This window comes from Heliangelus exortis, chromosome 2 (genome assembly GCF_036169615.1).
Source record: "Heliangelus exortis chromosome 2, bHelExo1.hap1, whole genome shotgun sequence".
NCBI classification, from domain to species: Eukaryota; Metazoa; Chordata; class Aves; order Apodiformes; family Trochilidae; genus Heliangelus; species Heliangelus exortis.
The window spans coordinates 19,354,031-19,369,205 of record NC_092423.1 but is presented as its reverse complement, the minus strand read 5'-3'; the positions used below and the strand labels follow the sequence as shown (position 1 = coordinate 19,369,205).

Genomic DNA, 15,175 nt, shown 5'->3' with positions numbered 1-15,175 from the left:
CAGAAAAAATACCACACGCACAAAGTGTGAAAAAAAAAAAAAAAAAAAAACAACCTGTAATACAGCAGTTAATTTTTTTTCTGCACTTCCAATATTAAATAGCTTTTCTTCAAGAAAACACATTTAAATATAAGCACCTTTCTAGTAACTGGCTGCACTTGGTATGCACATGCCCATCATTCCAACACTCAGACATTCAGTGGGCTTATCAGGTAATGGTAGGAAACTCCAGTTCAGAGTAGACAAGAATACCCTCTAAGAAAAGAGGTAAATTAAATCTTTTTTCTACTGTCAGCACTGCCTTCTCACAGAGTTTCCAAGTTCAAGTTACCTGACCTCATCCTGAATGTGGTTAAATATTTTAAAAGACAACCCAAACTTAAGGGAGGATTTTACTACCTCTGGCTCATGAGAAGTCTCTTCAACAAGAAGCACTGAGTTATCTTCAGTGAAGACAAAACCTTCCTAGAGGTAATTTGTCCCTTGGTTAGTGCAGTTTCCAGGAACCTGGGGCCACCACAAGCCCTTTCTGCTCCAAGCACACATTCCATTTCTTTGACATCGTCTCATTTTCCACATACACACATCTTCACAAGCAGTCTTGTTTTCTCTACATCTACAGAAAAACCTGCACTGCATATACACACCACCTGCTGTGGAGAAGATGAGAGAATAAACATGTGACAGACATTAATCATGATGCTTAATGCACTCCTGGCAGGCTCTCTGCTACCATGGCAAGGAGAATCATTTAACAACCTGTGTGGATGGAGCAGGAGGGGAAAACTGCCAGCTTTATTCACTCATGATTTTTAAGTTCTTCTGCCTGTTTTAAACATTTAAAGAACACACAGTATGTGCCGAGCCCTTTCCATTCTAGATTCTCCTGCAGTGACAAGATTCTGGTTCATACCCCAGTCCCCAGTCCTCCCACCATCCTCCTCTACTATCTGTAGTGTTCTGAATGCTGATAATTTCTCTGCTCTTGTCCATCTACTCCTTAATTAACTATAATCAAAGGAGAAGACATTTTAGTATAATTGCTTTATAAAAGATATGAAAATGGTCCTGTGAAGGTTTTCAGTGCTATTTACTTCTTTTAAAACACTACTTCTTCTCCTTATTTTGATTTAGAAAAAGAAATTCTAAAACCTAACATAACCAACCTCATAAGATACATGGATACAGAAAAAAAATCTGTAAGACAATTCACTATTACATTGTCCCACTGACCGTAGTTGCCAAAAATAAAAATTGCAAGCACCATAGGTACTGAAATGACCTACAGTTATTCCCAGACTAAGCATTTTTCAAATAATCTATTTTAGAGCTCAGTAAACTTTTTCACTATAATAGGGGTAGGAAAACAATATCACTAATATATTTTTATTTAGCACTTAGTAATTGGAATATATTGAAATACTGTCCTTAAAACCATTTAAACAGACTTGGGATTGTTTGGAGTTAACTACACTCAAGCTCATGACTCTGCTTTCCAAAGCAATATTAAACATATTTGTCATGGATAGTTTCTCCAAGATGCTGCTGGCATTGAAGCAACAACAATAGATTAAAGTAACATGGTATTTTAAAGTAATGGGGAGTGGACCAGAAATGTTAATTGAAGCCTATATTAAAAAGAAACAACACAGTTGCTCTTCACAAAGCTCTGCTAAAATTAAAAGAATGCATGTCAAACCAGAAGAAAATAAAAAGTTAAGAATGCAACACCTATAGGGTCCGTGTGCTATAGTGTTCCACAAGGCCATCACTACCAAGAACTTCCTTTAAACTTTCTCCTGCACCTCAGGGAGCAGCAGAGCTTCTCACAGCCAGTTGCACGAGTACACAAAGCATTCTTAACATCACCTGTGACTGGGAAAAACAGTTCCTTTTTGAGAATTGTGATCTGCAATATTCTTTTTAATATTCAGATCTTTTTTAAAAAAATATTTTCTTCTAAAATGGTTATTGCTCACAAGCTGTTGTGGAGAATGTCAGCTACATTACAACTCCATCCTCTTGAAAATAATGCCTTATCTGCTTCCACATTTATTTCTAAATTTTCATTGTAATGCTACATTACATACGCAACATACAACTATAATAAAAATATATAAATGATATAATTAACACACATAATATTTTAATGTTTTTTATACAAGCTTTTTTTGTAAATTACACACAATAAGCCCAACTTAATAAGCTTAATACTTTGTCCCTGGAATTAAGCATTCTGCTTCTATAAAATCAGCACAGCTAAAACTGTCCAGAGGAGGGTCACAAAGATGATCAGGGGGCTGGAGCACCTCTCCTATAAAGACAGACTCAGAGACTTCAGGTTGCCCAGCCTGGAGAAGAGGAGGCTCCAGGGAGATCTTACAATGACCTTACAGTGACCTGAAGGGGCCTACAGGAAAGCTGGGAAGGGACTTTCTATAACAGCATGCAGGATCAGGACAAGGGGAAATGTTTTCAAATGGAAAAAGCATAGATTTAGATTAGATATTAAGGACAAATTCTTTACTGTGAGGCGGGAAACCAGCACAGTTTGCCCAGAGAAGTTTGCTCCCTCCCTGGAAGTGCTCGAGTCCAGGTTGGTTGGGGCTTTGAGCAACCTGGTCCAGTGAAAGATGTGCCTGCCCATGCAGAGGAGCTGGAGAGATCTGGCACAGAAGAGCCAGGTGGCTTTGCCAATGCACAAAGAAAAATGGCAGAAGAAAACTGCCTGCTTGCTCATCACATTAATTCTGCCAGAGCCTATTGTATCAGCACAGTTGAAGTGACAGGATAGATTAAGCTATAAAAAACAGGAGCTGCCATTCTCCTCAGGGAGAAAAAAAGTCATTAGAGAAAAATATCCACTTCTTCCCTATTTCCTTTAACTCCCAAAAGTACATTACAGTCTCCTTTGCATCCATGCCCAGCTTAACAAGCTTAAATTTTCCTTGTGTTAATATATTCTGTATACAGTATTATTCTGAATAGGAGACATAATCTGTCATTGGCTTTTGGGCAGCAAGAGAGACTCCTGCTGCTGACCCAAATGAGGCTTGCAACAGCAGCAGTGTGGTCATGAAAGTTAAGTATTTAATCAGTACAGGAAATTGGATGTCATTCTTTGGAGTCTCTCCTCCACAAAGACAAGAGCCTTACTGAAAGAAGGTCTTTAGCACAAGCAGGAATTAATACAAGGCTTGACCAGTTTGTGTCCAGACTTCAGAATGTCTTTCCAAACTTCCTGAAGTCACAAGTACAGAAAGCCCTGTTTATAAATAATTTTTAAGTTTTCCAACTTTTACAAAAATAGCCACTGGTAGTGAAGCAGCTTAGTAGCCTTGAAAACCAGACGATCTCTTAAATTTCAAAACAAACTCAAAAAATATTTCTCTGCCACATTGTTCATAATCGATAAACACAAATATTAACACAAATCTAAGTTACTACTGCCCAGAAGAACACCCACCTTCATTTCAGTGAAAAAACAAAAAGCTTGCAATACATCCATGCTTGCATTAGACCATCAGAAAAACTAATCACATATGCTGTTCCCCTTTTCACATAAATCTCACCATCCTTTTTAGTTTCCCCTCAAGCTTTTCATCTTCCTCAAGACACTATATGGTATCCTGTTGCCTCAGTGCACAGAAACATTTTTCAAAAGGCATAAAATTAAGAGAGAAACAATATTTTTTCCTGTTGTCCTGGTATTTGTCATTAATTACTAGCTTCATAACAATTTAAATACCTCAATGCAAGTTCCTCAAAGCAGGATTAAGTCTTCAGTACCTGCAGTGTCAATAAACCAAAACACATTTAACTATACCTCCTACTCTTCATATAAATTTATTACTGTTAAAATAAGGACAGAATTAACAGAACTCAGAATATGAGCAAATATTCTGTGTCAGTCCCTGAAATAACTGAAACCTGGCTGTATAAAGAAGCATGAAATGGAGCAGACAGACCAAGTCAAGCAGAGATCATCTACTTGCTCTTCCTCCTTCTTCTTCCATTCTCGTTATGGATCTCCAACATTTCTGACACAAATAAAATATAAGCTACACAGGAGTTTAAATAGTGAATTATCTGACTTTATTTAGTATCCCTTTTGATATCCAGATGGAAATAAGCTGAAAGTTGATGACATATCTAAACTAATCACTCACCATGACAGCACTCCATTCCTAATCAAGTGTGACCATTTCATAAATCTAGGTTGCTATTCCTAACTTGAAAAGATGTTTTTATAAATTAATTATTTCTGTTTTCATCTCTCCTTGCTTTCTCTGCATACATAGTTTTCGAGGTTTTTTTCCTTTGTGTAAGTTGACACATCACTGTTACCTTTCCCATGATATTTATCCCTTGTCTTATTTTCTCAAAGTGTCAACTCCTTTCCCATATTTCAGGGAATTTTGTTCTTGTAAATACATCTTTTGCTATTTTTTCCCTTCCCCTTTCCTAGTAATTCTGTGCTAATGCCACAGTGTTTCAGAAATTTATGCTGGTAACTGTTGTAACAAACTTCATCTCTATTTTCTGGTAGCCTGACAAATTCCTATCAACTACTTCAAAATAGAACTCTCAGACCTTCCTATGTCACAGCAAAATTTATATTAAATGCACCTACATGATGGGCCATTCAGCAATTATTTTTTTAATAAAGCTTCTTCCAGGAGGCATTTCTTTTCTTTATTTACTTCCCATGGATATTGCTTCCCTACTACCCACCAAATACTAATATCCACTAGCATCACTATCAAACACAAAATTAGCTCCAAAAAAATAGATCTGAGTCCTTTTGGAAGCTTTGCTTTTCTATATATATTTTTTCAGGCAGTTCTTTAAAATATGGTCTGTGACCCCCCTTCCAGCAAGATACCAAGCATGCTGCCAGTTCTAACAATGGTCATCATCTCCTGATCAACCATCTACTGAGCATTTCTGTTGTTAGAAATCCTCATACTGGCCCCTTTTCTTTTTGTATGACCTGACAAACCCAGTCAGAAATTTCTTCCTTACATTCACAGATGCACACAACCAGTACCACACAACATGTGAACACCCTTTGTGGAGGGTACATCAGCCTAAACTGTTCTGCAGAAACAGTGTATGTTTTTTATTTAGGCAACTCATTTCATCTTACTACTTTTCCCCTTCACAACTTAGCCACTTGCATTTTAATCAAGTCTAAAATAAGCATCTTTTAAAAAAAAAAATGTTTCTTCCCCTAAGTACTTCTATTTATGGTTTTCAGATGTTAGAAGGAATTGCATTACGAGTATTGAATTTTTCCAGAGTAAAACTGGAACAAAACAAAAACCACTATTACCACTTCATTTGTCAAGTACAAAAAAATACCTGACATATAACTAAATTAAAATGCAGCATGAATATATTTTTATATTTGTGAAATTGGCATTAAACCAATACACCTGTGTGAAAAATGCTCCCATTTGGAGAGAAAGAACATGATGGACTACCTCCAAACATTTGCTCTCCTAAAGGGAAAATGAAAAAAACCAAAAAACTATTAGTGTGAATTTCTGTAAAGCGAGGAGGACACTTAAAAAGCTTTGATACAGTTCTACAAATCCTCTTTAAAGAGTAACTATGCACTTCCCAGAAAAGCCTTTGCAATATATGCTTAAATGATTACTGGCCAAATTATAATTAGCTTTTCATTGTAATAACTAAGCTGCTGTAGCCTTCTCTCAAGTATGACACTGATTGCACATTTTTGTGCCTTCCTCTTATTAAGATGTTATGGGATCACCTACCACCTAACAATTTCACCACAACCCAGAACAAGAGGATTTGGAGGACAGGGGAGACAGATGCAGAAAGAAATATAAAAGTCTAAAAATGCTGCCCTGGTCATCATCTAGACTTTTCCTCCTTGTGCAAATATGTCACACAGGCAACATGAACAGAAAGCAAAGGAAAATATCTTGTTCAATTCTGATGCAACATCAGCTCCAACATCAGAAAACAGAGGGAGGCACAGAGAGCAGATCAGCACAACAAGAAGAAATAACTGCAAGTTCTTCTGTTTTACAAAAAGTTGCTGTGGGAGATGACATAACTAGGGGCAGCATGAACTGATTGGTGTCATTTATATTCAAACAGACCAGTCCTTCAATAGGTACTTCATCCACCTCTTCTTACAGCAAACTTTTCTTTTGTCCTGCCTATGTCTCCTCTTCAAGGAAACTCAACATCACACAGACAAGCTCTGCTCTCAGTGTAACTTCTAAAAATCTCTAAATTTAGCAAGATTTCTGTGAGCACCATACAATATTCAAAATTATGTAAATAAAAGCCATCTATCACTTGGTCTACACATTGTCTGGATAATTATGATAACCTTCCACTAACATTATATGTGGACAGCAAAACAAGCTTCTTGACACTGAGCTGACACACATAATGTTGTCATTCCCTACTGACATCAGCAACTGAAAATTCAAAGTGACATGAAGGACTGGAACATACAATTGTTTCTTCTTCAAGCTTTATAAAGTACACAGGGTACATGAATTATGACAGCAGGTTTACCTGTGACCATCAACAACATCAGCAGAGAGAGCTACAAAGAACTTTAAATCTAGTCAAGTGAAAATACTTCCCTTTTTTTTTTTTTCCTCAAGAATTTTGGCAAATATGATGGGTAATTCTATGGCTTAGAACATTTAAAACACCAAATAGTTAAATCTCAAAGCTGCTAACCAAACATACCATCAAGATTCCACAGGCTTCCTAGGAGTGGTTATTACCTCTTCCAAAGCTCAAGCTATGCAATGCAAGTAATTACTTGGAATCACAAAAATTAATGTATTGTTCTGTTGCCTAAAAATTTTAGGAAATGTGATGAAATCATCTTTATCAATCTTTAGAAACAAGCACAGAAAGTAATAGCTATTAAGAAAAATATAAATTTGAGCATCAACAGTGGCTAAGATGGTAGCAAAGAGAGAAAATTCACTTACTAAATTGGGTCTCAAGATCTACAATCTCCTAAGAAAATATGTTCAATATATTCCATGACTACAGGTGCAGAGGTGATGTACGTGTTCATCCATGGAAAAATTATCTGCAGTTTACAATGATCAACGATCATACAAATTAAAAATACACATTTACTTGATCCAAGACACAAACCAGCAACAGATCCATATTCCACACAATAAGGATTTCTACAAGCACTTCCTGCAAATAGCTTTAAATGTCATGCTTATTGCAGTCTTGCATAAAAATAAAAAGCAAATATTCATTTGCATCTTTTCTATTTATTTGTCCCAACAACATCCTAAGTAACACTAAATTGTAATTATCACTTTGGAGCAATTGCACTGTTGGAAAGAATACTAAAACACATGAATTCCAAACACAGTCCCTATATTCATATCAGGTACTACATGTGAGAGCACTGGCTCAATACAGCCTGAGAATTCACCTGCTCTGAGGGAAAAAAAGACAACTCATCTCCCTCGAGGCAGTTTTTCCACTTCATTTGCACCAGCAGAGGAGCAGGCTGGCTGCAGCTAAGCTCTAACACCATGATGCTCTCCACAGCTTGCAGCAATCCAAACCGAGGGACCCCTCAGAGCTTAGAGGTCCAAGCATGTGTATGTAAGGTATCACAAGCAGGTCTTGATCAAAGATGAGATCAGGACACAGCCACCTGCATATGTTGAAATGGAACTAAGAAATGGTTTTGTATCCCATTACTCAGATAAAGTCAGAGCAATCAAAACACAGCCCAAGTTTTCTCAAGACCTGTCAGTGGTGATTGTTCTTTAGTAATTCCATTGCAACCAACCACTACCTGCCTCATGCACAGTATTCTGACAACAGAATTCATTTTTAACTCTGGCAAAGTGTTCTCATGTGCCTGCTTCAAAGAGATTAAACATTTGTATCAAAAACCTTTCAGGGATTCAAATATATTTTGCCTAAGAAGCTCCTTCAATTGTTTTCACAAATAGGAGTGGCTTCTTGTTCTACTTTCATTTTCATTACTGGACATGACCAACACTAATTTGGACTTAATATTCAATTAACCAAGAAAGATACAAGAGCACCAACCAACTGGAATGTGTGTTTCCTCTACTTGTAGCTATTTAAATAGAGTCTGCATGAATCTCCACAATCATGCTCTATCACAATTTTATTTTCTTCCCTACAAAGAACTTAATACTTTATCTAGCACTCCATGAACAGGAAGAGAAGATGAAATACTTCATTCATGACTGCTCACTACAGAAAGGAAGGCTGCATCAGACCACAGAGGACACACTGCTCCCAACATCCTCTCAGGCCTCCAGCTGGTGCTCTGGGTGATGAAATGAAGATTACACTTATTAAATTCACAATGCTCTTACGGGCTTTCTGGTGGGAGGGTTGATAGTTTGATAGGAGGTGGCTGTAAGCACATTAAAGAACAAAATTAAAATATAAAATGAAGTTGACTAATTGGAGAAACAGCCTGGGGGAAAATTGAGCTTTAGTTCAATGAGAACCAAGTAGAAGATTCTGTACTTAGCCAAGAAAAATTAACTGCTCAGATAATGGATCATAAAAACTGCTGAGCTGGCAATTTTGCATAGAAAGATGAAACTTTAGGCCACAAAAATTTGAATATAACTTAACAACAGTTTGCAACAAATTTTTAAAAAAATGCAAAGACTGTACTGGGACTTTGGAGAAAAAATATATATGAGCTGTATAGGCATACTCTCTATTCTACCAGCTCTGGTAATGCTCCACTGTACACTGCAATTCACAGGAAAAAAAATTTATATATATATATGTGAAGCATTTGGAGATAATTTAAGATAGAGAAACAAGAATTACCAAAAAATACAATCTATGAGGAAAGCCTTAGAGGTGTTTTCTGTAAAGAAAAGATGACAGAGGGGAGACATAACTGTATTCAAATACTCAAGTGTTTACTTGTGGGATGCTGAATAAGAAATAATGGACTTAAATTACACAGGTGTATTTGGCTCCGACTTAAGATCCTTACCAGCTGTTTTTCTGGTAGTTCTGTTATTTTCATTACTCATTTTATATTGCATCCTAGGAGGAAAGTCTTCAATACACAAAATTAATAAAATGATAAAGTGCAAATCTTTGCCTTCTAGGCAGCTTTGTATGGGACTTTGAGAGTTGTTTATTTCTATAAGAATGATCACTTTGGCTTGGTTCATATAATAGCTTACTTTTGAACAAATCAATGATCAAAAACACCTGAAAACACAAAAAGGAAAAGGGGAAAAAAAAAAAAACACCACTTAACTGGCTATAAGGTTAACCATGCCATAAAACCATCTAACTCCCACCCAAAACTCAGTCTGATCCTTTCACACTAAATAAGCTGTTGTTCAGTTACAGCTGAAGATGAAAAAACAGAAAAATAAAATTTGTTACTCTGTATGCTTTTCACTGCAACTCTTAAAAGTGGCTATATCATGTTTCAGAATTGGTTTTGCTGCTCCTGATCTACTAAATTTTCTTTCTTCCTGCCATATTTAAATCAAGAAATAGTCACTTGGTGAAATGAATAGTGAAAAATAAGATAATGCCAGATATTTTTAGTAAGAATAACTATCATCCCACTCCTAGTCACCTTCCAGAATTTTTCTGACAGAAACAAAAACTCATTCGTGTTTCACAGCTAAAACCAAACTTCAAACAAGTCACCTTTCAGGACAATGGATTCCATGTAATGGCTACAGTTGTCTACTGATTACAAGCAGCTGCTTACACTTTCCAGCCCATCTGACTGTCCAGAAGGTTGTACCATGTTTCTATCATTTCCAAGCTGGTATAAAATAACTTTGACATTTTTCATCTCTTCCCCATAATATCTTAAAATGTAAAGTCTGATATCACTTGCAGATTGAAACTGTATTACAATTCTAAAAAACATCACAGTTTTTCAAATTTATCTGCGTATCTATTTCTTACAGGCATGAATTAAAAAGAAATTAAATCTCAAAAAAATAAAGTGCTAATGAGTTTTTCTTCATTCCAATAATCCACGCTAAGATTGATGACAGTAGATTTAAATTTTAAAGTTATGTAATCATTCCATATGGTGACTGTCATAAATAAAAACTTGAATGAAGCTACCCTGTGTGCAGGCGATTAGCAAAATTTGAGATGCTAAATATTTCAGAAGGATTTACTCCAATAGTGAGGTTATTTGCCTTTGGCAGGAGGGTATATCAGGTCTGTAGAAGCTTAGGCTTTTAGATTGTGCAGAAATTAAAAAATACATCTCTGTCAGATGTGTTCACATATTCAGGAAGCCTGTTTGCACCAGTATGTATGGCTAAAGCAGAGAGAGCACTCCAAGAATATGCATTTCAGCTTCTACATTTGCCTAAATGTAGTCTTGTGTTTTGCTCTGGTAAACCTGTCAAAAAAGTATGTATATGAATATATGTAAGAATAAGTTACAGTATAATCATCCTACCTGATTACATCATTTAACAAGCTTGAGTACTAGTACACAGATGGTTAGTTGCCAAAATGCCATTCATTTCCTTGCATCATCTCAGTTGTTTGCAGCTGGAAAGAATCAGCTCTGAGTTTGCAAATAACAATGATGACAAGCACAACTTTTCTTCTTGTCATTTCCATACATATTAGGCAAGTATTTAATAATATCTATTTGCCAATATTAAAGTGGGATAGTGGTTCAGATTTGCATTAAAGCCACCTTGATTTAACATATCATTGGATTACCCAAACCATGTTAACTGTCTTAACCTTTCTTTTACTACATATATGCATATTCAGAGAAACAGTGAACGGATCATTCACCTTCTTCAGGCAATGGGTAGCACCTGGCTGAACTACAGAACTGGACTACAGTCTGAACACTTCATCTCACCAACATTATTACACAGCAGCTCTTTGGCAAATAAAAGAGAAGGCTATCATTGTTAAGGCAAACTAGCAGCATCCACATGCTAAGCATCTACAAGCTTCAAAATACTGTATGTGAGGCCTTTCAGATGAAAGGTGAATGCAACTCAACACCGTAAGTCATGAGAGTGCTGAAAAACTCAGAGGTCCCAGCTGAGATATAAACTGGAGATTCTAAGCACTACACAAACAAGCAAAGATAAACTACCGTGACTCAAACAGCTCACAAATGATATAAACAATAAGAGAGACAGAGAGAGAGAACAAACTTGTATAACCTTCTCTCTACAAGCAAGAGAACTGAAAGATTTAAAGGAGACAGATCAAGGAACTTCATGGAAACTCCGTGATACAGAGATCATTCTTTCCGAAGCCATGTTACACACAAGCACGTGCACATATGCACACAAGCACATATTCCCTCATAAACCAAAATCTTTCATCAATCTGCAGCTTACAGAAGCAGCTCGATACCTGGCAACTCAGCATCTTGACTTGTGCCAGTCAGTAGCCCAGTCATAACTTTTTCTCTTAGGGTATCCTCATCACAAAGAACATATACAGCCATTTAGAAATCTGACAAGATGCCCAGCAAAAAACTTGCATTGAAAAAAACAGAGCCCTGCATTTATAAATATTCTTGCTCTTTTTTAATGGACACTGAAGTATTTCACAATACATTCCTTCTTGGTTTGCTAATTCCTGTTAATCCATCTCATTTTCCTCCCCTCTACCAAGACTACCATTTGAACATTCACAAATCAGCACCTTTTTCTTATATTAACAGTAAGACAATTATGTCTTACAGTTAAAATTAACTTCAGAGTTTTACCAGTAATGCAGCAAATAATATTAACTTCAGTCCCTAAAAAGTAGAAGCTGACTGGAATATTTTAAATTCAAGGGTCAACATATACTCAGGTGCATTATCTAACCTGTGAACTAACAGAAATGATTGAAGATACCTGCTATTTGACTTGCCCTTCCAAAAAGCAAACTATGGCTTCCAAACTGATTAAACAACTTCATGGTATTCCTCCTCTGTTCAGATGAAAGCATATTTCTTCACTTTTATCTACAAGTTACATTGTCATTGATAGATGGCCTCAATAAACAGTTTAACAGTAATTGCCCTTTGTCAAGTGCTTGTAGATGTTTGTGTGAGTAAATTTGCATTGTTTTCTTTGCAGATTTTCTGATCAAGCAGTATTTACCATAAAAACGGATTTGCCTCTTACTAATGAGCCCTGAATAGGACACATCATAATTAGAAATAATATAATGTTGTCTGCTTTGCAAATAAGCACCTTTGAGATGCAAGAGTGCTGTGTCAAAATATGGTAATTTAAACATCATATCCCTCCTTTGAAGGATATTAAACATTGCTGAAACCACAAAGCAACTCTTGGTCTTCCCTGTGTGGTTCCACAGAATACTCTAAATTAGATTATTTGATTAAAGTTTCTCAAGGAAAAGGAAAAGGAAAAGGAAAGGGAAAAGGAAAAGGAAAAGGAAAGGGAAAAGGAAAAGGAAAAGGAAAAGGAAAAGGAAAAGGAAAAGGAAAAGGAAAAGGAAAAGGAAAAGGAAAAGGAAAAGGAAAAGGAAAAGGAAAAGGAAAAGGAAAAGGAAAAGGAAAAGGAAAAGGAAAAAAGGAAAAAAGAAAAAAGGGACACTCAACATTAAGTCTTCAGAGCAAAATACACATTGTTGAAAATATACATTAAATTTTGTATCTTCTTTAAAAGAAGAAAACTATTCTTTCATGGGTTTACTTTGTTTCTTCCAGTTTCACATATCAGGTTTTAGAAGCATTTCACAGATAGTGGTTACTTTTTCAAGGATCACCATTAAACAGCTTATTAAAGCAGCCACCAGGAAGAACAACACCTAAATGGTACATAACATATCCATCATCCTTATTCCCCCTCACCTATTAATAGGAAGACACACCTTGTAGCATAACTTCAGAGATTAAAGACTCTCTAAAACAGGAGTTAAATATGCAGGGCATGGAAACCCCAATGCGTAGAGCAGAGGAGACTTTTGTAAATAAACTGTGTTATTATGTACAGGTAAGTATCTAGTTATGTAACAAAGATCAAGCAACCAAAGTATCAAACGGAAATTTAACCACAAAAATTTACATAAAAGACACTAAAGTATTACCAATGTTTTAACCACTGTAAAAGACGTAAGCCTGTAGTCACACTTCAACTCAAACAGTTCCACAAGCAGAGTTCCATCTAGGGCCCATAACCTCTATCTGAGTCTTGACTTGTCCTGGGCCACCTGTTGAAGCACAAAACTCCCTTCCTACAGATTTCTCTAAAGGGCCCAAGACAGGCAGCTGACCACACTTTATTCTACCAGGTCTAATGGCAACCCCATACACTGCAGCAATATATGTAACTCTGTATACTCCTAAAGCAACCCAGGTACAGCTGTGAATTTGAAACAGGTGTTTCAAGTTATGACAGCGTAGCAATTTTTATAGCAAAACTTGTGCTAGGCACTGATTGGTTTCAATTTCAGCCTGGAAGAAATGAGCCTATCCTGTGACAGTCGGACATAGACTGTCTATCTCAACATGAAACAAGCCTTTCAGTAAGAGGAGTGAAGATTCCTTCTGAAAATATTACAATGTAGTAACAATGTAGTTACAAACAAGTAGCTTGTAACAATGTAGTTACAAAGTTACAACTCTTTGAAAAATCTGTTTTAAGTAGGCAAAGGTAAAAATAATAATATCAGAATGACATAACATAAGACAAAACTTGATTCCAAATTCTTCACAGATATCCTTCTAACAAAGCATTTTATAAATGTTTCTCAAGGTTAAAACATGCTGAAATACACTTAGCAAATAGTATTACAACCAATAAGTATCTTTTTTTCTACATGTATCAAAATGATCTCCTGCACTATGTGCAAGCCAGACTTTAAAAACACTCTTCAAAATCCATACAAATCTAAAGGTGGAACACAACATTACTATAATCTATACCTAAAACCAGGGATTTTATAACTATCTATCTCAGAAATATGAGAAAAGTGAAAAACGTAACAGTTTTAAACATAGGTTATCACAGCCTCTAACAGGATACTGCCTCTGGTGAACTCAGAACTTTGTTTCTTATTACCAAAAAGCTGATCAGGTCCATAACCCTCAACAGAAAGCTGTATAGTAGCTTTAATCCAGCAACTAATAATTAATTCAATAGGCATCAGCACCAGATCCAACACTTTCTGGGAGAGAAGAACCCTGTATCCCAAGATCTGGCTTTGAAACACTGACTGAACACTTCATAATCAAGTATCTTCATCTTCTCTCACTTCAGTGCAACTAGAATATGCCATCTGAAAAGATACTAAACTACTCTAGAGTGCCCTGCTACATCTCTAGATTAAGTTTTTACAGCATGACAATACCTATTTGATCATATCCACCACCAGGTTTTCTCTTCATGTGCATTTCTGCAAGACTTGACATTTTAAATACTTACGCATTGCAATAAGGTTTCTTTTCATATCCTTTGTAGTTATTCATGTTTAGAGCCATTTTGCAAACTTCACAGTGGAAACATCCTTTATGCCAGTACTGTAAAAAAATGTGAAGAATTACTTGTGATACCAATGTTCTTGAAAGCTATTTTAGGGTACAGTAAATTCACAAACACAGCTACATGTCAATATTTTTGCCATGCATTATATAACTCTGTAAACTACATCCAAAAAATCACTTCCCTGTGAAACTGAAGTTGCTTCTGAAACACTCCCAGAAACATAAATTCTATGTCAAGGTAAATGCCAAGACCTCCATACGCTGACCTTGCCAGGATTATTTTAAAGATAACTGAAACAGGAGTATGACATCTTGCCTTGTTAATGAAAAAAAAAATGACACCTCTCGCTAAAAATGCAACACTATGCAAATAAAATCACTAAACAAGGCAACGGGTGGATTTTCGATACACTGAACGGACATTAAATTTAGCATATAATACGGTCTTTTCCTCCCGGAGCTCCTACCCCCTAGCCTTGCCGGGGTCGTTAATTTGGTGCATCTGTCACAGCCTCGTTGCTGTTATTTACGGAGCGGCCGCGCTCGGCGATACCCAGCATCACCGGAGACACCTCGGAAGGACGAGACTGTCGCCACCCCGCTGCCCCGGCCACCGTTCCCACCGAGGCGGCCATGTAAAGGGCAGCCGAAGCCGCCCCAGCTCGGGGACGC

General features: G+C 36.6%; 1 protein-coding gene across 2 annotated transcripts in view; it reads right to left on the bottom strand.

The window, feature by feature from the left end:
• Positions 1 to 15,175, bottom strand: part of NEBL (nebulette) — a 233,116-nt gene that overhangs the window by 216,848 nt on the left and 1,093 nt on the right. For both annotated transcript variants that reach the window (XM_071735079.1, XM_071735078.1), the window contains exon 2: positions 14,445 to 14,539. In XM_071735079.1, coding sequence (XP_071591180.1) covers positions 14,445 to 14,539 — 95 coding nt within the window. The remainder of the gene's footprint in view (positions 1 to 14,444; positions 14,540 to 15,175) is intronic.